The following is a 23,321-nucleotide window of genomic DNA, read 5'->3' on the forward strand; positions in this document are numbered from 1 at the left end:
GTTTATCAAGTAGTCCACTTACATTTATGCCTTTATCATCATATTATATAAAAATTGTTTTTCTCTATAAAAAGAGGTTATCAGCGAGTCCCAGGGCTCTTTATAAACTTGTAAGACTGGGTAAGGCTAAGATGATCTAGATCATCATGTGTCAAGTCTAGTTTTCTGGTAAAGGAGGTATAGAGCGTCATAGTCATTTGTGTGACAAAGTTCTTTAAATAAAGAAAAAAAAATATTATGAATTAATAAAGTCTAGAATATAAAATCAACCTATATACGTACACAGTCGACATTTATAAATCGCAACTTGTAGAGATAAGTGACAGTTAGCCGACCACGCCCCCTCAGTTACACTGAAATGTTTACTATCCTGTGCGTTCTGACCACGGTAGGCGCTGTTCAGGGAATATATTTTGGTAAGAGTTTGTACATATTTGGGGACGTGTTTTTTTTTATTACATAGATACTAACGAGCTTGGTAATATTGTATATAACGGGTAATATTTGTTGTATATCATACATGATATATGTACATATAATTTTAACAGTATATGATTATGATATGTAGGTATCTGATTGATGAACAAGTCGATTATTCTCGGTAGAATCGAAATACTAAACCGGTACTAACCGGTAACCAGTAGTTTAAAATTTAATTTATATCACGAAATGACGATTTAAAATGTGCTCGTAAATGCATCCTTGAATAACGTTTTTTCAAAGTCTATTTTGTCATATAACCTCGATTTTTGATCCTTTTAGACAATTGATACGATTTTTATAAGGTTCTATTTTTGTGTTTTATGCACGTTCAGTTGACTCAATTTTCGTTTTGCACAATACAAAATAGGATAATTTTCGGTGTAAAGCCGGTTTCATTCCACGACTAATTATGTAACTTAAACTGGTTAAGGTATTTTGAAAATTCATAAAATAGCTATTAATTTTTGTTAATAAAAAAATATTCAATTATTTTTTTTACACGACTATAAAAATATTTCCTTAAGCACGCATTTGCCCAGCGTGAGGACATCTACGGTAAAATTTTTCTTATGACAGACTAAATAAAGTGGAATACACGTTTCAGGGATATTTACTTTACTAAAATTTATATTAGGGACCTTCGGGATTGTACCCTCTTTTTAATACTGTACATAGGTTGTACAATATTAAAAAAGTGGGAAAAATAATAACGACCAAAGAAACGATGGATGGATTGCGTGAAAGACGATATGGTTAGAAATAATGTTACTTGTGAGTCCGACAGAGAAGTATAGAAGAAGAAGACGTTCTACTTGGGGTCGGCCCCCAAGTTAAATTACGATCATGGCAGGAGGATGATGATGATGTAGGTTGTACACACCCATCATTCATATGCAATATATTTAATATTACATGGTTATTTTTTAATGTTATTAACCATTTTTCGTTTTTGGTTCTACCATAAACTCCCCCTTTAATAGATATTTATTTAGGCAATATAAAGATAATATTTTAGTTAGGTGTTAGGACTTTGTGCTAGCCCGTTTGGACGTACCACTCACCCATCAGATATTCTACCGCCAAACAGCAGTACCCAGTGTTGTTATGTTCCGGTTTGAAGAGTGAATGAGCCCGAAACAATCGTATCCACTATAGCGGTCATATCAGTTCAGGTATTACGATTTTTTATGGATGATTCTGAAGAAGTAAATCCTACAAAACTAGTTCTGCGCCTTCATATTAAAAATCGTAACTCCAGTACAATTTAATTCTCATGTAAAATATACATTATTATTATGAACGGTCTAAATTTTCTCTAAATACATTTTATCGTTTACATCTTGAAGTTCAGAATTAGTTTTTGAGATCAAATATTTGAATAAAAACTTTTTTCGTTTGGTATCATATATAGGCGCGTATATGGTTGTTTAATTTATATATGTATGTATATATGCCTGTGTGGTATCAGCAGAATATCTGCACGTTATATTCTCCATGAAATTTAATTTGAAAAACATAATATAAAATTAAATAAAAAAACGCCATCAAGTTTTTTCCTTTAAATTAAAATTGGACCATACAGGAAGTATACCCATTCAAACAAAAAAAAAAACCACCTATTCTCACATCATTTCGCTTACATTAGCAGCCTGTAAATTTCCCACTGCTGGGCTAAGGCCTCCTCTCCCTTTGAGGAGAAGGTTTGGAGCATATTCCACCACGATGCTCCGATGCGGGTTGGCGGAATACACATGTGGCAGAATTTCGTTGAAATTAGACACATGCAGGATTCCTCACGATGTTATCCTTCATCCCCGAGCAAGAGATGAATTATAAACACAAATTAAGCACATGAAAATTCAGTGGTGCTTGCCTGGGTTTGAACCCTAAATCCCGGTTAAGATGCACGCGTTCTAAACACTGGGCCATCTGGGCTTCGCTTACAATAATAGAATTAGTAACATAATATATAATATTTTTGACAAGCGAGTGAGTAGTTATAATATTGACTGGAACTCTTAATATAATCGTAAGTCACTTATTAATCTTTATTAGCTGCTAATCTAATTACAAGTTGATAAGGAATTAAGATCAAAGTTATAAATAAATTGTTTATCAACATTTATAAAACGATGTAGTCAGAACGAATAGGGACGTAACACTTTTTGTAGAAATAATTATTAGTATTTTATATTTATATATAATTAATTTATTATATTCTTCTCTTCAGTGTATTCTCAGCATAAACGAGGACTTAAGCCCTTCCTCAGCTAAACGTACATATTTTTAAGAGATTATAATTTCCAACTTGGTTATAACCGTGAAATAGTTCATAACATTAATTTCCGCTAGCTTCATTCCGGTGAGGAGTGCAGGCAAGTGTTAGTTACCCTATGTATGCCTGACCTGTGTTTTATTTTCTGTACTCTGTACTGAGGCGACATGTATGCAAAGATTTATGATACAATGATGTAACAAATAAATAAACATATATTACATATACAATACTTGTGTATGTAACTAATAGTCGCCCGCAGTTTCGCTCGCTTTTTAAAGGTTGGTCGTCAAGTGTTAGGTATACAAAGAAGCATAGCTTCCTTGGGGTTAATGGTTGCTTCATGCCAAATTTCATCAAATTGGGTTCAGGTTTGCCTGTTAAAGCGTAACAGGCAGAGATACTTTCGTATAATTTAATATAGATTTTTGAAGACGCTACTAATATTCATTTAACAATATCAATGAACTATACATACTTTGATTTAACGTAAAAGGACGTTATATTAAAAACACGAAAATCAAAGATTTTATAAAGACTTCTAAAATGTAGCAGTTCTATAACTTCTGAAACATACTATACCCAAAAACCATGAGTTGGCTTGGAAAAGATACACGTGACGCAATTGTAACTTTTAGGCGTCAGAAACGTTTAATTGATAATGAACTTTTAATTTTATCGAGCCCAAAGGTCTACACATCACCAAAAAAAGACCTAAAAATATATACATATAACTTATGTGAAGTATTACTAGATTGATTGATAGAAACGAATGTATCTTTGTTCAATGAGCAAGTTTAAAATTTTAATTATAATATCATTTTGTTTTAAATTCTCACCTATAAATGAATTAGGAGGTGATTTGTAAAATGATGTTGTCTTCTTCTTTCATATTTCAAATAAATTATGACAAAAAGAGAGAATCTAGAGTTTAAATACCGCCACCACCACCACCACTATACCTTTGAAAGGCCGGAAAAATTGAACAAAAATCAGCTTGGCGACCTTAGTTGAATTCGAGTGACAAACGGAGTTTGAATTTTAAAATTTATTAATATATTCAGTTTAAGTGCTTCCAAGTATTATTTTTGGATCACGGGGTCTTCCCTGAACACTTTTATTTGACGTAATAAATATCTCATTGAAGTAGTTCTTTGTAAATATGTGCATTCAATGTTTAAACATCCGAGATTTAACGGGTGACGTAATTAGTTTTAAGAGCCTAAGTTTTCCTAATGTTTTCGATAATTATTTCGTATAAATCAATCTGAAATGTAGATGAATTTTGCAAGGATTACAAAGACACCATTTTTTGGTGGTTCATTTCTATTTCCATTTAAATGAAAATTAAACCACTATCTAGGGCCTAGGCTCTTGTTCCAAATCCTGGGTCAGGCCAATAAGATGTTATTTGCTTTGATCAAAAATGCATCGGGGTTTAGCTTTGTAATGTATTTACTAGATAAACGAGCCAGTGATAGTACAAATTTTATAGCTGAATTCTAAATAAGAATTAATTTGGGCTCTCTTATCCGGCAACCGATATCATCAATTAGTATTTGCATAATTATCGCATCAAGTTACGATAAACGCAAAAAAAAACGTTACCTTACCTAGATAGGTTCATTTGACAGCTCGCTTTATCAAATTAATTCGTACCAAAATGTCATTGGTCATTCACATTTGTCATTTGACTGTAACATAAGTTTTTGGGACATTTCTCTAAATTTGAGGAGTTTTTAAATTCCAGTAGTGATGTTGTATTATTTTAAACGAAGGTTGGGTTTAAACCCGGATTTAAAAGACTATTTAGTTTAGGTTCCTTATGCCTTCCTAGCTGATTCTTTGATAGATATGATTATACTAGGTTGAATGATTTGTTACTAAATGCTATTTATTTGAATAAACAAACATATTCCAATTTGTTTTTATATTAATAGTAATAGTAGTCTGTAAGAAAATTAGTCCAAAAATTTAAGTAAAATTTGGATTTTTGAATTGCTGATCGGTGCAATTTTTTGCGGTATAACGAAATCAAACAGGTTCCAGAAACCTGTTTTGAATCGTACTGACTACTCGAATTGATGATACCGTTATATTAACATTAAGTCTGACAAATTTAGTACTTTTAAGGCAAGATTTTGATAAACTGGAATTTTGATTCATATTGATGGTTTAAAGGTGGTTGTTTTAACATCCTGTTATCCATTGCTAAAGCCTACTTCCCTCTCTTGAGAAGAAGGTTTAGACTTTATTTCTCACTTCTGAAAGAATCTCATGTGATAATCTCTAAAAATGCAAATTTCCTCACGATATTCCTTCACACGATAACAATATTAAAAACACAACAGAATTAATTACAGTTGCAGAATTATCGAATCGTCGTGCAGTAGATATACATTTAAATATACCGCACGTGTATGTTAAATTAATTGGTATCTTCAAAAGAATTTAAAAAAAAAATGCTAAAACAACTTATTTAACTTAATCTGTTGTCGCGTGGATAAAATAAAAACGTATATTCATTTATTGTTGACACTACATTAAAAAAAATACTAAATTTACTTTTATAAGAGCACGGATTTGATGAAATCCTGATATTAAAAAGTTTTATTTTAAATTGATTATTATTTATAACATCTCCAATGTTTACAAAATATGTTAGCATCTAAGGAAACGATCACTAAGAAATAGCTTTACAAATTTAATTTTGATTTCAATTCTAGGGAATAACCCTGTCCAGTGGAGCTGTTATAATATATCTTATGAGTATTACTTTTACCGGAACAAGAATAAGCATATTTATATATCTAGATCTACTTGTATACGATAGTAAAGATATCAATATTACACACAGACACGTAATTATAAAGTTAAGGATCGTGATCAGATGTAAGTCGTAAGATCGGCTTGTCCGCTGCAGTTAATAAAAGTGTTCTGTCTCGTGCGCACGAGTCAGACGATGCGATGGCGCAGGGACAGGTGTTAATAGTTTTACTCGTACTAGCGATAAGTCATATTGGCGCAGGTATGTCATTATTTTAATAATTTTTTTTTGTCCAAGTCGCTTTATTTCGATAGTATTAATTGATACATTTATTTTTTTATTTTTCAAATTGCAACTATGTAACTGATTATTTTGTCATTATAATTCGTTTCAATTGTTCGAATAAATAAATTGCCTTTTTTTTTTTTTTAAATCATCAACATCGGAATTTCTACGATTGATAGTTATTTTGTTTTAATTTATACCGTTGTTTATTATTTTTGACTTAACAATCGTTTCGATGAATATTTATAAGATCGTGTCGATAATTGGGAAATAAATTAAATCTCATGTGACATCTATTTAAATTATTTTAAGCGTTTTGTTAGACTGATGAATGTACTAGTTTCCAATGTGTTTTTCAATATCTTTCTTTTGAAATTGTGCCTGTTTTAATTAGTGTTACGTTTGTGATAAGGGTGTGATGATAGCTAATGAGTCAAAAAACCTACAATATTATCTAAAATATTTACTTAATAGTTAATACAAATATATATATATATATATGTTTAATTTCCTTAATATATATGATTAATTATTCTAGCTTATCTTAATCGAAATCAATTTAATTACGAATATAGTCTTCAGCATCCAATGACATTTACTGGCTTGTATATATATATTTTTAATTTAAAAAAAAATTTGACCGAGCCGTGATAGCCCAGTGGTTAGAACGCGTATCTTAACCGATGATTGCGGATTCAAGCCAGACAAGCACCGCTGAATTTTCTTATATTTATAACTCCTCTTGTGCTGAATGTGAAAGTGTTAACAAGTATTAACTCCACGCTTTTTTATCATCTATATGATTTAAATGACTTTTTATCAGTCCGACCTGTCTGTACCCAGAAAGTTAATCTCAGGTCTTATAACGAGCCACTAGGGTAACGAGGCAGTCAAATATAGGCTATAAATATAACATACATATGTGCCCGCGGTTATAACTGCGTGTTATATGTGAGATTACACATTATACACTACACTATGTTTATTCGAAATTTTATTTTATTCCCTCAAGCCGTTTTTTGGTTATTGCGTAACAAACAGGCAAAGATACAAAATTTTGCATTTACGATATTAATGCAGAAATATATTATTTATTTAAATAATAAACGTCATAAAAAATATCCTGTCGAAATAATCTGCGTCTTTGTAAAATTATATTTGAACATAAGGGCGGTCGCTCACCGAGAGAATTCGCCTATATAGTAACAATCTTAGGTTCGATTTTGAACATTGCGTTACAATGATTGGAGACCGTTACAAAATGTTAAAATCTAAGTTTAAATTTAGAACATTCGCCTATAATGGAGTCAGTTGTTTATACACTGTTATACTCATTTCTAAAGTGTGATATGGCTAAGTACGCGTGCATTTTAATCGATTATTCCGGCTTCAAACTCAGACAAGCTCTATAGAATTTTCATGTGCATAATTCACATCGTGCTCGGCGGTGAAGGAAAACATCGTGAGGAAACCTGCAAGTGTCTAATTTCAATGAAATTCTGACACATAACAATCTTACAGGCTGGTGGAATAAGCTCCATTCCTTCTCCTTAAAAGGGAGAGAAGGCCTTAGCCCAGCAGTGGGATATTAACAAGCTGTTACATTATTTTACTCACTTACTTATGTTATGCTCGAATCTGAGCTGCTTCCATATAAGTAAACCTCCCGGTGAGAGACCGCCCTAACGTAACGAGTTCTAGTCTCATTAGACAATGTATATGTCCTGTCTGAGTGAAATTAAATCCAGATCTGTCTAATAAATTCCAGTGACGTAAGTAATCTCTGGAATGTAGGTTAAGTCATGACGATATTTTTATCCAAAGTCATAATATTTTAGTGGAACAATTTTATTTATCAGTCAAATTGCACTTCCGTTTCGAGAATGAATTTTGATATAAGAATGACATAACGTTTAACGTTAATTATATTATTATTTAGAATCGAGATGGTCCAGTGGTTGAAACGTGTGAATCTTAATCAACCATTTGGGTTCAAACCTAATACTAAGTTTTTATGTACCTACTTTATTTTTTTCAATAATTAAAGGTTTTTTTTATGAAATAGGTAGGTAGACTGGCACACAGGACAGGACAGACCTATCTGATGGTAAGTGGTCACTACCGCCCATAGAGATATTACCCATTCCTTACATTACACCAATGCGCCACTTAGTTTACTAAGCTTACATTTTCAAACAGCAACAATAATTGTGTGTGGTTTGAAGGATTAGTGAGCCAGTGTAACTAAAGGCACAAGGGACGTAACAACTTAGTTCCCAAGGTTTGGTGGTGAATTCACGATATATGAGATGTTATGGACAACGTGATATTTATTACAGTACCAGGACATCATCCATGACTTATTTATTTATTCGAAACACCATCGGCATATTCACAATAACAATGCAATCAAAAGTACGCGAACCGCTGCAGTGTGATACACCACCACAGGTATTTACAGCACTATTGAATTACAATAAAAAGTAATACACTCTTAAATTAATAATAATAATAGAAACTTAAACAATCACAAACTTAGGCAAAAGATACGGCTTAAGGCTCAATGCAAACGTAACAATTATAAACCTCTAAAAATAAAAATAAAGCAACAATATGAACAATGGAATGCTACCCACTTATAGCGTGTAATACTGACTTACCATCAGGTAGTCAATCTGCAAGTCTACCTTCCAAAAACCTGCCTATCTTAAAAAAAAAAGCAACAGTCAAATCGGCCAGAATTAGTCCCATGACTTGAATCTATACGGCTGGTATGACCAAGCTAAAATATTTGAAATAATTAGTCTCTTATCGTATTTTTTTCATAAATTATATCATTAACGATTTCATAACACGTAATATGACGTGAAAGTGTTAGAAAATTAAAATATTGTATTTTCAAGACGTGACTTAGATAAAATTTAAAAATACGTGACGATTTTATGTTAAAGGTGATAATAAATATAGGAACGCGATAAATTTATTGTTGTGTGACAACATTGTATTGATTGTATCGTAGTAGTACATTATATTATGAAAATAATTCAAGAGATGAAAAAGTATGGTATGTATACTCTTGGGACAGCATAAATGAAACATACAATTTGAGTAGAACTTTGTGCAATTCCGTCTGATCCGCTCACTTATCAGATATTCGACCGCTAAAAAACATATTCAGTATTTCTGAGTTCCGGTTTGAAGGGTGAGTGAGCCAGTACACAAGGGACATAATATCTTAGTTTCCAAGGTTAGAGGCGCATTGGCGATGTAAGGAATGGTTAATATGTCCTACAATGACATTAATTGCGACCACTTACCATCAGGTGCATTTGCTCATCCGCCTACCTATATCATAAAAAGTATCTGTATATATGAAACATATACATATATTTTTTTATGAACAGTGGTGATTAGTGGTGTCTCGTGATTAAGAGATTACCGAGAAAAAAGGCTGTATATAAAATCAGGAAAGGGCACTCTACGCTCACATCTACGTCTACATCTTAAACTCATATTTTGGCTAAGTTTAACAAAAAGAAAAGAGCCATTGGCTTTCAAAGAAAATTGAAATTATTACAAAAAAAAATCATGTATGTTCTTCACGATTGAATTTGCATTCCAAACAGACATCTTTTAATTAACTCGACGATACAAAATTGCTCGTGGAGGCCTTTTTCCGATATACCACTTCAATCAGCGCTGCTTACCACTGTAAGCAAATGTTAATAATTTAGAATAATATGTGTATATTTTTAATATATAAAACTATTTTTAATAATCATAATATTTATTAATAAGTGTATTTGCAATTTTGGACTTCCCCACAACCAATGACCCTTTTAAAGTACTTAAGGTAAAGATAATAGTTGTGAAAAATACCTAATAAATACTTAATTCGAATTTAATTATATTGCATTATGAATTTAGGTCTCAGATTAAATGAGTTGGAGATCAATGTCAATTATTTTTACGATACGTGCGAAGAAAAAAATAAAAGTGTGCGTCTCGGCAACTCCGACAGAAGTGATAACTTAAACTAATCTAAGTTGAACAATATATATATTAATATGATTATGTAAGGAAATATTATTTATTAATAAAATATTTCATTAATTATACGCTTTGAGTTATAGTAAGAGACAAGGAGTCCGCTGCTGTGTGCGTAAGAGAGAGGAAAGCCAGACAAACTTACGCCGTAACGCGTTACGTAACGTAACGGTTTACCCTCCCATAAGAAGTGATAATTTCAAAACGTTTACATATTATACACATAACGAGACCGTCACGAGATCGACATTGTCACGTCAAGTCTGTCTTCATTTAAAATTGCAACTGAACCGAGAAAAATAAAAACAGCAAAAAAAACTTTTGTTTATTTTTCAGTTTCGCTCTCAATATTTCAATAATCATCAACGATAGGTAAAAAAATTATAGAAACTTAATTGTAGAGTGTGGAAGAAGCAGCAAAAAAGTATATTATCATAATTCACGAATCACAACGCACAGCCGAGTTATCGCAAAAAAAACGAAAGTCAAATATTTTTTTCAATATGGCGGCGAACGTACATAGGAAATCAAGGTCGACAATTACAGGTTAAGCTTTTTTAAGCCCCTCCTACATATCCAAACATTAGCCTTCTCGGTTCATTTGCATTTCTCGGCCATTTTTTATATATGTATATTGACTGGACTACTAGTATTATAAATATAGTCAGACTCGATTTAGTAAAAACGATTTTGGCTTTTCTTCCTTTTCACTGACGATTCATATCTTTACATTGAAGATAAAATTATTTATTTTGATACTGATTATAAATCGCACTAATATAATCTAGACTAAAATAAAAATCAAAATATCCTTTATTCGAATAGGCTTTTACAACCACTTTGGAATCGTCATTTTACACAACTATATATAAAGCAAAGCTACCACCGGTTTGGAATGTAGATTCTTCCTAGAAGGACCAGCAAGAAACTCTGTAATTAATTTTTTGAAAAACATTAAGTTAGTTAAATGCAATTATATATCGTACCTGAAAGTCGACAAATATTAGCTTCATGCTTTTTTATTATAGTCTGGAATGGCACATATGTTACACACACTTGAGTAAAGACCGCGGGACAAGCTAGTACATCAATAAAAATTTTTTTGCTATTTTGATAAAATTAATATAATTTATTGTACTTAACGTGTTACTTAACTCCATATTTAATTTTAAACGTGTATTAAGATGACAGGCGTATGATCTCATACGCTATAAGTCAGAAATAAGTCACGTAAACTTTTTAAAATATCATTACTATTTGACGTATTTCAAAAAACAATCGCCAATAATTTAAATCGCGAAAGATAAAGGTGCTTCTTACTAGTAAAAAATTTAAACAAGTGTTCATAGTTACACTTTAGATATATGTAACTACAGTCACGAGGGACATAACATTTCAATTCCCAAGTTTGGCTGCGCTTCGGGAATGTAAGCAATGATTTTTTTACGACGCCAATTACTATACGTAGTGGTGACCGCTTACCATCACGTGGCCCATTTGCTAATCTACCTGCATATGACAAGTATTAATATATATTTGTATAAATTACTTCTATTAACTAGATATTCTATAGTTTCTTGAGATAACATTAAAAAGTATGTTTCTACAGTAGAATCTTTTTCCTTTACGGGTTAATTTGTTATTCAAAGTAAGGCAAGGTGATATGGCTCGATGGTTAAAACACGTTGATCATAACCGAAGATTTAGGTTTCATCCCGACCATCCAGACAATCCAGACAAGCACCAATATAACTTCATGTGCTTCAGTATTAATTACTTTAATGTATTGTATGTATCGTATAAACTTTATAATCAACTAGCTGAAGCTGCCTGAAATTAATAAATCTTTATGTATAGCACACAAACCGTCACCTCCCCCATTTTACCCCCTCTAGGGGTGAATTAAACAAAGTGACCTATGTTCTTCATTTCGTCTATATCGGTTTCAGTTGTTTAAACGTGAAGAGTTAACAGACAGAGTTACTTTAGGCATTTATATGTCGCTTATCACATTTTGAAATTTCACACTCGCGTTCTGCAGACTACAGAATAACTCTACTGTTCTTGTACCTTGAAACTGTGGACAAACAAAAGGTCAAGTTTAAATATATATTTTTTTATGGCATAGGTTGGCGGACGATCATATGGGCCACCTGATGATAAGTGGTCACCACCGCCAATAGACAATGGTGTTGTAAGAAATATTAACTATTCCTTACATCGCCAATTCGCTACCAAACTTGAGAACTAAGACAATGTTACGTCATTTGTTACACTGGCCCTACAAGGCACTCACCCTACAAAACCGGAACACATCATTACTGAGTACTGTGGTTTGGCGGTAGAATATCTGATGAGTGGGTGCCTACCAAGAGGGGCTTGGACAAAGCACTACCACCAAGAAAATAATAAAATTAAAAATAGAATATTAAATAAATAAACGAAACATCGAACACTTGTGAATATTAAATAGAGGCATTTTAACCTACTCGCTTTTTAATAATAACTCTGTTCGTATATATCAACCTGTATTAAATGTCACATGAAAATCTCTGGCATTTATTCACGTTGTTTGTTCGAGCCAAAATAAAACCTCCTTGCTGTGTAAAAAATTAATTAAGGCGAGACGTCATTTTTTTTGAAAAATAGAAGATTGCGCTCGGAAACTTGGACGTCAAATAATAATATAAATTATTTACATAAAATATTATGTTAATATGATTAAATTCATTATTCAAGAGCAAAATACTCTTCTCATTTCTCCATCTTCAATCATTGACGTGATCATTGTTCATTTTTTTATTTACTATATTGCTGCCGCTTGTTTCTTGTATTTGTTTAAATATTCATAATATCAAGCCCTAAAATTGTATCACTACAGCAATAATTTGATTAATTTAATTAGACTTTACATGGTGACTGAGCAAGCCCGTCTGGGTAGGAACCACCCACTCATCAGATAGTCTACTGCAAAAATGAAATACTTACTATTGTTGTGTTTTATTATGAAGGATGAACTAGTGTAACTGCTGGCACAAAGGACATGACGTAGCTTCCAAGGTTGGTAACGCATTGGTGATGTAAGGAATGGTCAATATTTCTTACAGTGCCAATATCTACGGGCAGATGTGATTCCTTATGATGTGATGTGATTCCATCACGATGTCCATTTGCCCAACCACCTGCCTCTAACATAAAACAAGTACTTAAGTTTGACGAAAGTCCTAATTATACGGCCAAAAAATATTTCTTTTGGCGATAATTATTTAACGTTACATTAAATGTATTTCTTAATCACTTTTCTTAAATACAACCGAGACTTCAAAAGATAAATGTTGTTTACACGAAAACTCGTAAACCGTGAACGATCGCTTTGCCTTAATGTAAATAAGTCGTGTCCTCCTTCACCTCGATCCTTTTATGTTTTAACATATTTTGTTTTCAAGTGACAATTTGCTGGCAACACAAAACAATTATCAAAATCTGTATAATTTATAAAGCTCGTTATTAAGCTCGATCATTATTTTACAAGAATAATCCTGTAACAAGACATTTCGAAAGTGCTAAATAGAAACTATTTAAAAATAGAATATTTATATTTTGATTTTTAAATCAAAGTATGGATGATAAATCTTGGAAATATATTCCTTCCATAAAGTTATTAATGGCGTATTTACTCGCTTGGAAAATAAGAAAAATATTTCAATCTAATGATCCGTATTATATCTTATAAAGAATGCAATATAGAATAAAAATATTTCAACATATATTTTTTATAACAAGCCCTTACATTTGATACCGAACTCTATTTGAGTAAACAATTTCAATTGTTTAGTAGATTTAGAGAAAACGGGCTGTAACAGACGGTCATAGAGGCAATATGGAATTCATAAGGGTATTTATTAAGGATATACAAAACAAGTGAAAATCAACGAATAATAATTACAAAACTCTTATTGTTTGTTTGTTTTTTTGGAATCATTCAATGTCATTTTTGGTAAAAGTTTGTGTAATTGTTTCTAAATTTATTTTTGTTACAGATGATGCCGTATCCACTCCAAAACCAAAAAAAGTCCTAGACACAGTCATGAACCCGTCCTACATACCCGCAGACGAGAAGCACGGCTCCTATTGGAGGAAAACAGCGTCAGAAGTATTGAAGTCTAAGATCAAAGAAACCATCAACACCAATAAAGCCAAGAATGGTATAATGTTCATCGGTGATGGGATGTCCTTGGCTACTGTCATGGCGGCCAGGACGTTCGCTGGGCAGCTGGAGAGAGAACTCGGAGAAGACAACGTTTTAGATTTTGAAAAGTTCCCAGTCACTGGGTTAGCGAGAGTGAGTGTTTTTTTTTTAAATTATTCTTTACTTATAAATTACTTGTACTGTGTTAAATTTTGGTCGATGAAATTGTTAGTATGCAGGAGTTTCTAAGCATTCAAGGGCAAAGGTAAAGAAAGTATCAGCCTAAAAATGTCAGCAGGGCCAATGCGGGTCGGTAGCTCTTGTGGCAGATATGGGCCAATACGTGCAAGTTTCTTTCAAACACCAATAATATCAAGTTTTTTGTAATATTAAAAATAGGTACTCCTTAAAATCGCTATAATAATTAATTTGTTTCGTAATCTAACTGAACATGAATTATTTTTATTTTCAAATAACTCCATTTTAAATATTTGTACTAATATTATAATTGCGAAAGTAGCTCTGTCTGTCTGTTGCTCTTTCAATGCCAAGCTACTGAACCGAATTTGATGAAATTGAGTATGAAGCAGGCTTGAACCCCAAGGAAGGTCAAAGACTACATTTTTATGACTAACACTTGACGAAAAACCCATAAAGCGCGAGCGAAGCCACGGGCGACGACTAGTCAATAATTATTTAAACACATCTACTTCAAGATTTCAAAAAATTAACAAACAATAGAACAACAAAATCGTAAAAAAGTAGCAACGGCATCCAATTTATTTATTATGTCATTTATATAGATATTCAACTATAAATAGATTCTAATTTTAGAATAATCAAGTCAACACAGAATTACGTCACTTCCCAAAAGGTCAGAAATCAATGAGAACCTGTTCTTTGCCACTCAAACCAACTAAGTCACCAAAAAAGTTTAAATACTCTGTCTACAGATAGTTAATATCAATCACTGTGCCAATCAATTTGCCCTTAAATTATGAGGAAATGAGCGATCGTCTGTCTGTTCGATTTAATAAATAAGTAAGTAAGAACTAACCTACCACTAAAATCGATTTAGAAAAAAAAATTACATAATTTTTTTTGAATTTAAAATTAAACCAAATTAACGAGAAGCGTACATCCGATTGTCTTAAAAATGCCATCTTATATTTTCCCGAAGATAATAATGTAAGCTACCCTAAAGTATATTAACGTATACTAATATTATAAGTGTGAAAATAAATCTGTCTGTCTGCCTATCACCAATGAATCGAATTAAATGAAATTTGGTTTAAAGCTAGCTTGAACTCCAGAAGGACATATGCTACTTTTTATGCCCTTTACTTACTTACTTTTTACACTTGACGACCAACCCCTTTAACGCGAGCGAAGCTTCGCGCCACAACTAGTATAATAAAGTTTAAATCATCCGTATCGAATAAGATGTATTTCAGAGTAATCATGAACATACGTAAAATCATACGTGTCAAAACATGCAACCTCCTATTTGAAGTCGGTTAAGAAACAAACCCCGTTTCTTAAAGGCAAATGAGATGCAATCTATCGAGATCGTGTCCGTTAATTAAGTGCGCACGCGCAGGTCACGTGTGGATTAAGAAATCATATCTCATATCCTAGGAAATTACCAATCTAGAAATTTGTATACAAACGAAAAATCATATCGCTTTTTTCGGATTAAAAACTAGATTTAGAATCACGTAACCGGTTTTTTTTTGTTGTTCTTGTAACGAATTGTGAAAGTGAGTTCGATTGTTACGTCATTACAGAATAAGCACTAACACCGTAGTTTCACTTTCACTTGGATCTTTCAGTTAGGTGCAAGTACATCTTGGTAGGTAATCTTCACATGTTTCATAACCAAGCATATTATAGTATTTTTGTGTGGCGTTGTAAGGGCTTATGAACCGGTGTAACGAAAAAACTAATTTTTGTTTTCAAGATTGGTGGTGCATTGGCGATGTAAGGATGAATTATAATTTATTTCTCCAATGCCTATGAACGGTAACCACTTACCACCAGGTGGCTCATATCTATAAAAAGTCTCTGAACACTTATTTACTTACCGATACGATTTTAGACAGTAAAAATCATGGAATAAACATGATTTGATTGTCATGCTCGATAAAATGATAATAATTTAATAGTATTTAATTTACATCGCTGTGTAATTTCATTGTAGGTAAAGTATACGTAACTACTATGTAAATTATCTATTAATAGAGCCGAGATGGCCGAGAGATTGGAACGCGTGCACCTTAACCGATGATTGCGGGTTCAAACCCAGGCAAACTTTTGCTTATAATTCATCTAGTGCTCGTGATTCGAAGGAAAACATCGTGAGGTAACCTTAATATGACTAATTTCTAAATTCTGGCATTTTATATATATATATATATATATATCTCAGAGGCGGCGTTCGCCCAGCAGTAAGACATTTACACGCAGTTGCGATAAATAAAAAAAAACATTCCAATCATTGATAAAACTATAGACGTTATAAAAAGGTCAGTGCTTGCACTATTTATTGCTTCGATCGTAAAATATATTACACATCGTTTATTATCATATATTAAGCAATCGAAGCTGTTAAATTAATAATCCGTTCAATAATCCCATACTTGATTAAATTATACTTCGAAATGATATTTGTGTTTAAGTTTTTGCTAGCTGTCCCGATAGATGTGGTCCTGTCTTAACTATGAATATTGAATTGGTATAACTATTAGAAATAATATTTATTCGAAAACTTTTTTATTATTCTAATCCTATTTGATGCACAACATTCTCAGTTTTATTTTCTGGCGCGTATATATGAATAGTTTTGTTGGCAATCCGATTTTGGTTACAGTTACTTTGTTCGTTTAGGTAGTTTTTCTAATGTTTCGCAACTTTCTTAATTTTTTCATTCATTAGAACCTTCTTCTCACAACAAAATAATAATTAGCGTAATTGGTCCATCTGTTCGCATGTGATGCCGTGTCCAAGGAGAGATAATATAAAGGAAAACATTGTTTTTTTTATTTTTTTATTTGCAGTCTTAGGCTGAAGAGGCCATCCTCGTAGTAGAATAATAAAAAAAAAATACTTAGTCAGCAATTTAAATCCAATTTTTTTTTTCTTGCAATGTATACTAAAGGATTTGGGCATGACCTTTAAATATGGTTTCAGTTATTTGGCTATGTTATTTATATAATGATAACCAATCAAAAATTAATGACCTAAATTCCTACTAGTAAAAAAATAAAGAACATCAAGCACTGACTACTGACAATAAATACTCTTATAAATATATACTTTTTCCTCAAATAAAACCCCCTGCAACCGGTAGTACAAGATAATAAGCGTTCAACTGCGATAGGCACTGCAGTTAAAAGTATTTTTTTCCTTAACCTTTGAAAAATACATTTATATTTTATAAATAGATTTGTGTCACAAAGCAAATGATCAACATAATTTCTAATTTTATTACACAACGGATTTTAATGCGATCTTTTTTAATAGATAGATTGATTCAAAAGGAAAGTTTATATGTATGCACATGCACAATATAGTAGAGAAACATTGTAATTTTAGAGGTTTCTGAAGTGATATCGTAAATAAATACTTTTTTGCGCTTAGACTGCAAACGCTGGCTGAATCCTACGAGATAAATTAAAATAATGTACTACAGTATTGTATACCTTAAAAAGGTCTTCAAAAAAGTCCGCGATGGTATATGTCCATATCTTAGGGATAACCCACAATAACCATTTTTTATCTTTTATTTTTTACGAGAAATATAATGGCTTAGTTTCGAAGCGATTTTAAGCAATACAGCATTAATCCAATTAAGTACCTTAAATACATTGTGAATTTAATATACATCAATATGGCCCTTTAAAACATGTAATTTAAATAAATATTTTCGAAGATATAACAGATTTAAAACGCAGGGACATAGCGGTTTGTATTGTCTAATGACTGGAAAACTGAACGTTGTAAGACATTCTGTAGTAGGTATATCAAGTATCAGTATTGCACCCGTGCGAAGCCGGGGCGAGTCGCTAGTATACTATATATTTTCTTAAAGGTCATAATTATTTTGTAAATAAATGAAAACAATCAATAAAAAAGAGTTATTATGGGACATCCTATTGGAACGAAGTTGCTTTTTTATATATTATGTTTTAAATAACAGACTAAATATAGGAAATAAATGCAAAGCTTGAGAATCATTAAGTGATAACAAAAAAATTAGTGTAAAATGTATAAAAACGTATATCACAGAAAGAGAATATCAGGTAAAGGTCGCGTGGGATTCTCCAGCCAGTTAAATCTACTGTGAGAAGCGTAAAATAACTCCCTTCCAAATAATGAAACATATTGATATGGTTAATAAAGACTAAGCAACTACCAGATATATTGTAGTCCAACTTCTAACTCTCCAAGTATTGAGAAGTCTGTTTCCCTTTTATCATTAAATAAACATAATCTCTTTCTGTCTGTCCGTTGCACTTTCAAGCCAAAATCATAAAATTCGTTATGATATATAAACTATTTTTGAAGTATCTGACGTATATCCAAGCGGAAAATGAGTTCACATTTGATGAAATGGAATTACTATTGACATACAAAACAATTGCATAGAATTTTAAGTATATATTTGTTAAGGTAGACCTTTACGTTTAGGTCCGTTGATTTATAAGGATAAAATAATACTCAATATAAAAATCTCTTTTAATTTTGGTGAAGCGGTAGCGCGGTGAATCGAATATTTCTTACAGTACCAGGTACCATCAGGTGTTTACCAGCCCAGCATAACATAAAAAAGCCACAATAATACTCGTCTTCTTGCTAATATTTAAAAAATCACACCCAATGCTGTAGCATCGTGATTATCATAAAACTCAAACCGGAAAAATCGGTAAAATTGTGTTGTACGGTTGACAAGCGCGTATCACGTTTAAGGAAATTACAGAGGTCACACGTACTGCTTCAATTATCGTTCGATACAACTCCAAACAAAACATTTAATTTTTTGTCGTGTTACGTTTGATATCGATGAATCGCTTCTAGATAACAATCTATGTTATACTTAAGAATAATTCTGGATGAATATCATCGCACAGTCAAAACTACCAAGTTTAGAGAGCTGAAATTTCAAATATATAATATAAGGTTTATTACGAGTGAGAAATGGGATGTGGAAAATTTTACGTACGAAGTACGAAGTCAAGCTAGACATTCTACGATGTATAGATATTTTTTGAACAGCCTCATAGTTCTAATGTCTAAATTATAAGAGATACGAGCCGATAAAAAAATATTGGAATAGTCCGAAAACAGGTTGGTTTTGCGCCTGAATACTGATCAGTCTTGTAGATTCATATTTTGGGAGTGAAGCATATATCCTATAGTTTGATAATATCCACTGGACCAAAATCGTCCAGGAAGATTTTATCGTCACTATTAAAATAAGAATAGCAAGTGAGTGAAAATGTAACAAATTGATAAATTGTATTTAGTGATTTTAGTTATTGTATTTTTTTATTTTGCCCAACATTTTGATATACTTGAATTTGACTTTACTGGGTACGGCTTTGTGCAAGGCCGCTTGGGTAGGTACCATTCACTCATCAGATATTTTACCGTCAAACAGCAAGTTACGATACTAGTGCTTATACTCAATGCTTAAGATATATAAAAAACTGTGAATTTTACTACGCTGTTGACCTTTACAAGAAATATTACGAAATTATAAACTTAATTGCAAGATTTCGCAAAGAAATAAAATATAAAAAATATCAAAAGACTTTTGTTTTTATTATAAGTTTTTTTAAACTTAAGTGCAACTCCACTTTCAATTCCCGATATCCTATTTCAACATTGTTGTAATGGAAAATACGTTTACGTTTACTCTGAGTGTATGTGTGTATGTGTGTGTGTAGTGTGAGTGTATGCGTAGAGTACGTAATTGATATGAATTTCATTTTACGATCTTTGTCAGCAGCAGGTTCGTTTATCGAGATTTTTTTAATTACTTTAATCAGATACCCAGACCTTTCATCGATGACATAATAACTTTTAATCAACCCAGACTAGTTTCCTACAGGTTGGTACAGGATTATCTCCTCTATAGGTATATACAAATTACAATAATTTATTACAATTTTTTTTAATTTTATTTATCAACCAAAAATGCCTTCAAATTTAAAAGAAAACCCCAGAAACCTTCTTAATCAAATTGACAGCGAACAACTTGACACAATGATAGGAAGGAAACTCTATAGGAAATTACTAGACAGTTGATTGTTAGACCGTCTACAAGCCCCAAGGTTGATGAGACAATGATCTTGACATAGGAAGATGGACGGGCATTCTTACTTAAATTCTAAATGCTTCTGAATATCCATCATGAAAAACAAAGACAAAAATGCCGCTGTCAAAAGTCATTTTAAATGTCTATAGAATAAAAATACTTGACATTAATTGCCGCCCGTAGTTTGACTCGCGTTTACGAGTTGATCGTCAGTTGTAAAGCATAAAAAGAATCCTATTCATTGAAGTTCAAGCTTGCTTCAAAACGAATTTCATAATATTCGCTTCACTGATGAAAATGAAAGAGCAACAGATAGACAGACAGAGTTACTTTCGCATTTATAATATTAGTACAGATAAGTAATATTTCTATACCATTTATATGATAACCTTAGTATTTTAGTTTGAATTATAAAATTTATTTAATAGATATTGTCCGATTTATCTCGTTATTTTCACTGATTGACACCAGCACTGCAATAATTAAATATAATTTCTCATATCGTCAAAGGGTCGCTAATCATGAGAACTATTCCAGCTTTCTAACCCACTAAGCAGGAACATACCAATAATAAAGCAGTGATGTTTAGTGGTCAAATATCACTCACGTTTTGGTATCTATTAATACGATATTTACTTCGTGGTAGGGCTTTGTGCAAGTCCGTTTGGGTAGGTACCACCAGTCATCAGATATTCTACCCCCAAACAGCAGTACTCAGTATTGTTGTCTTCCGGTTTGAAGGGTGAGTGAGCCTGTGTAACTACAGGCACAAGGGACGTAACATCTTAGTTCCCACGGTTGGTGGTGCATTGGTGATGTAAGGAATGGTTAATATTTCTTACAACGCCATTGTCTACGGGTGGAAAAACTTGACTCCAAGTATTGATAAGTTTCTCTTTAGTTTAAAAAAATATTGGAATGGATTTGAAGATAGAAATTTGAATTCAGCACCAATCTCTTCTCTTAAAAATAAGTTGTGACTGAGAAATAAGAGATTTAAGAAATATTACATCATTAACAGTATACTTATTTATGTTTTTTTTTTCTTACTAGACTTACTGCATAGACGCTCAAGTACCAGATTCAGCCTGTACCGCTACATCCTACCTCACAGGAGTTAAGACCAAGTATGGAGTCATTGGTCTGGATGGCAACGTTACTAGAGGTTCCTGCTACTCGCAACTACATAAAGGCAACTGGTCACCTTCTATTGGACAGTGGGCGTTGGCGAATGGATTAGATGTTGGTGTGTACTTTAAAATCTTCATTTGTTTAATTTAATGTAGCTTCATTTGACAGTTATTAATAATATGAAAATTATTAGTCTAGTCGCCACCCTTTTTGTATGAATATCATAGGCTTCCGTATTCAAATAGAGGTTTAGTAGAAATAAATTTGATTGAGTTGTTCTCTTAATAAATCCTCAGTAATACACTGGAGTTAGGAAGTTAGCAATGTTACTGTGATTCTTGGAAAATATTTAAAATAGCTGGCGAGATCTCTCTCTGGTCGTGTAGAATTGGCATTCTATCGAACTATAGCTTGAGGGAATAGAGTAACAAAATAACAAAACATCAAATCAAAATATACTTTATTCGAGTAGACTTTTACAAGCTCTTTGAATTGTCATTTCACACAATGGTATTATATGTAAGATTAGGGTTCAGGATATAGATTCTTTTTTCCAACACTTGAAATTCATAATTATGTCGATATAATACAATTAAAATTAAATAGACATATCATGCCTGTAAGTCATTAGTACTAGCACCACGTTTTTTTATATCATCTTTATACACATATCTATGTAATTTTATTCACCAAATTTCGTAATTAGCAAGTATAAACGTACTCAATATTCAAATACAAAAAAAAATAATGAAATTACAATTGGAATTGTTTTAAAGATAAAACGTTATGTTAAATTTTCTGATAACATTTCGAATCACCAATAGAACTAGAATGATATTTTTAAATGTTTGTCTAACACATAGTTATCATGTGCAAATATTTAAATTGAACGTAAATATATTCCGTAAAAAATACTCGAATTAACTATACTGTTTAAAAAAAAATAATTAAATATCCCTACATAATTATGTACCGTAAATTTTCCACAAAATCAAGTAATACAGTCAAATAAGATGATAGGATATGATGAACTTCGGAATCGGAGATAAGTATTTGTTTTGGTATAATTATGTCTGACTATTAAACTTAAAGGCGATAAGATGGCTATACAGGATATTAATTTCCCACTGCTGCGCTAAGGCCTCCTCCCTTTGAGAAGGCTTGAAGCATATTCCACCACGTTACTCCAATGCGGGTTAGTAGAAACACATGTGGCAGAATTTCGTTGATATTAGACACATGCAGGTTTCCTCACGATGTTTTCCTTCACCCCCCAGCACGAGATGAATTATAAACACAAATTAAGCACATGAAAATTCAGTGGTGCTTGCCTGGGTGTACGAATACAGATGTACATTTCCGTCGTTCTCATATGGAAAGGATGGCATGCGAAACGACAGTTTAGGTTTCAGGTGTCGAATCAATCACGAGCCTTACGTATCAAGTATCGTAAGTCTTAATTTTCCAGGTCAGGAGTCAAAAACGTGGGTTCATAATTTTAACTTAGATTAACACATAAATTGTATACCGGTGATATAACGAGAACTAAGATTCAGTCAGAATTTTAAGCGTAACCAATTTTTTATTTTCTTCACACTCGAGTAAACAGTCATTGAACTGTTCTGTGTCACGGTGAATTACGACTTTGTATGATTATATAAAAAACCTTATCAATACTTTTCGTCCGTAAATATCACGTACTAGATTTTTTTTTTATATTAAACTAGTACCTATTTTGAGCATTTTAATTAATAGAAAAATACTGTTGATTAAAAAAAATATATGATCATGTTGTCTACCTGACCAATTTAGGCCAGGTTGGAAA

At 32.2% G+C, this 23,321-nt stretch overlaps 1 protein-coding gene across 2 annotated transcripts in view; it reads left to right on the top strand.

Moving 5' to 3' along the window:
- The first annotated feature begins 328 nt into the window (after window positions 1–328).
- LOC113396500 (membrane-bound alkaline phosphatase-like) overlaps window positions 329–23,321 on the top strand; it is a 33,025-nt gene continuing 10,032 nt past the window's right edge. Inside the window, exons 1-3 of one of the 2 annotated variants that reach the window (XM_026634460.2) lie at window positions 329–416; window positions 13,898–14,199; window positions 21,419–21,611. In XM_026634460.2, the coding sequence (XP_026490245.2) occupies window positions 359–416; window positions 13,898–14,199; window positions 21,419–21,611 (553 nt within the window). In that variant the 5' untranslated portion in view covers window positions 329–358. Of the gene's footprint in view, window positions 417–5,656; window positions 5,787–13,897; window positions 14,200–21,418; window positions 21,612–23,321 lie in introns of those variants that run through there. The other variant, XM_026634459.2, reaches the window with a different exon arrangement.

This window comes from Vanessa tameamea, chromosome 13 (assembly GCF_037043105.1).
Source record: "Vanessa tameamea isolate UH-Manoa-2023 chromosome 13, ilVanTame1 primary haplotype, whole genome shotgun sequence".
Classification (NCBI taxonomy): Eukaryota; Metazoa; Arthropoda; class Insecta; order Lepidoptera; family Nymphalidae; genus Vanessa; species Vanessa tameamea.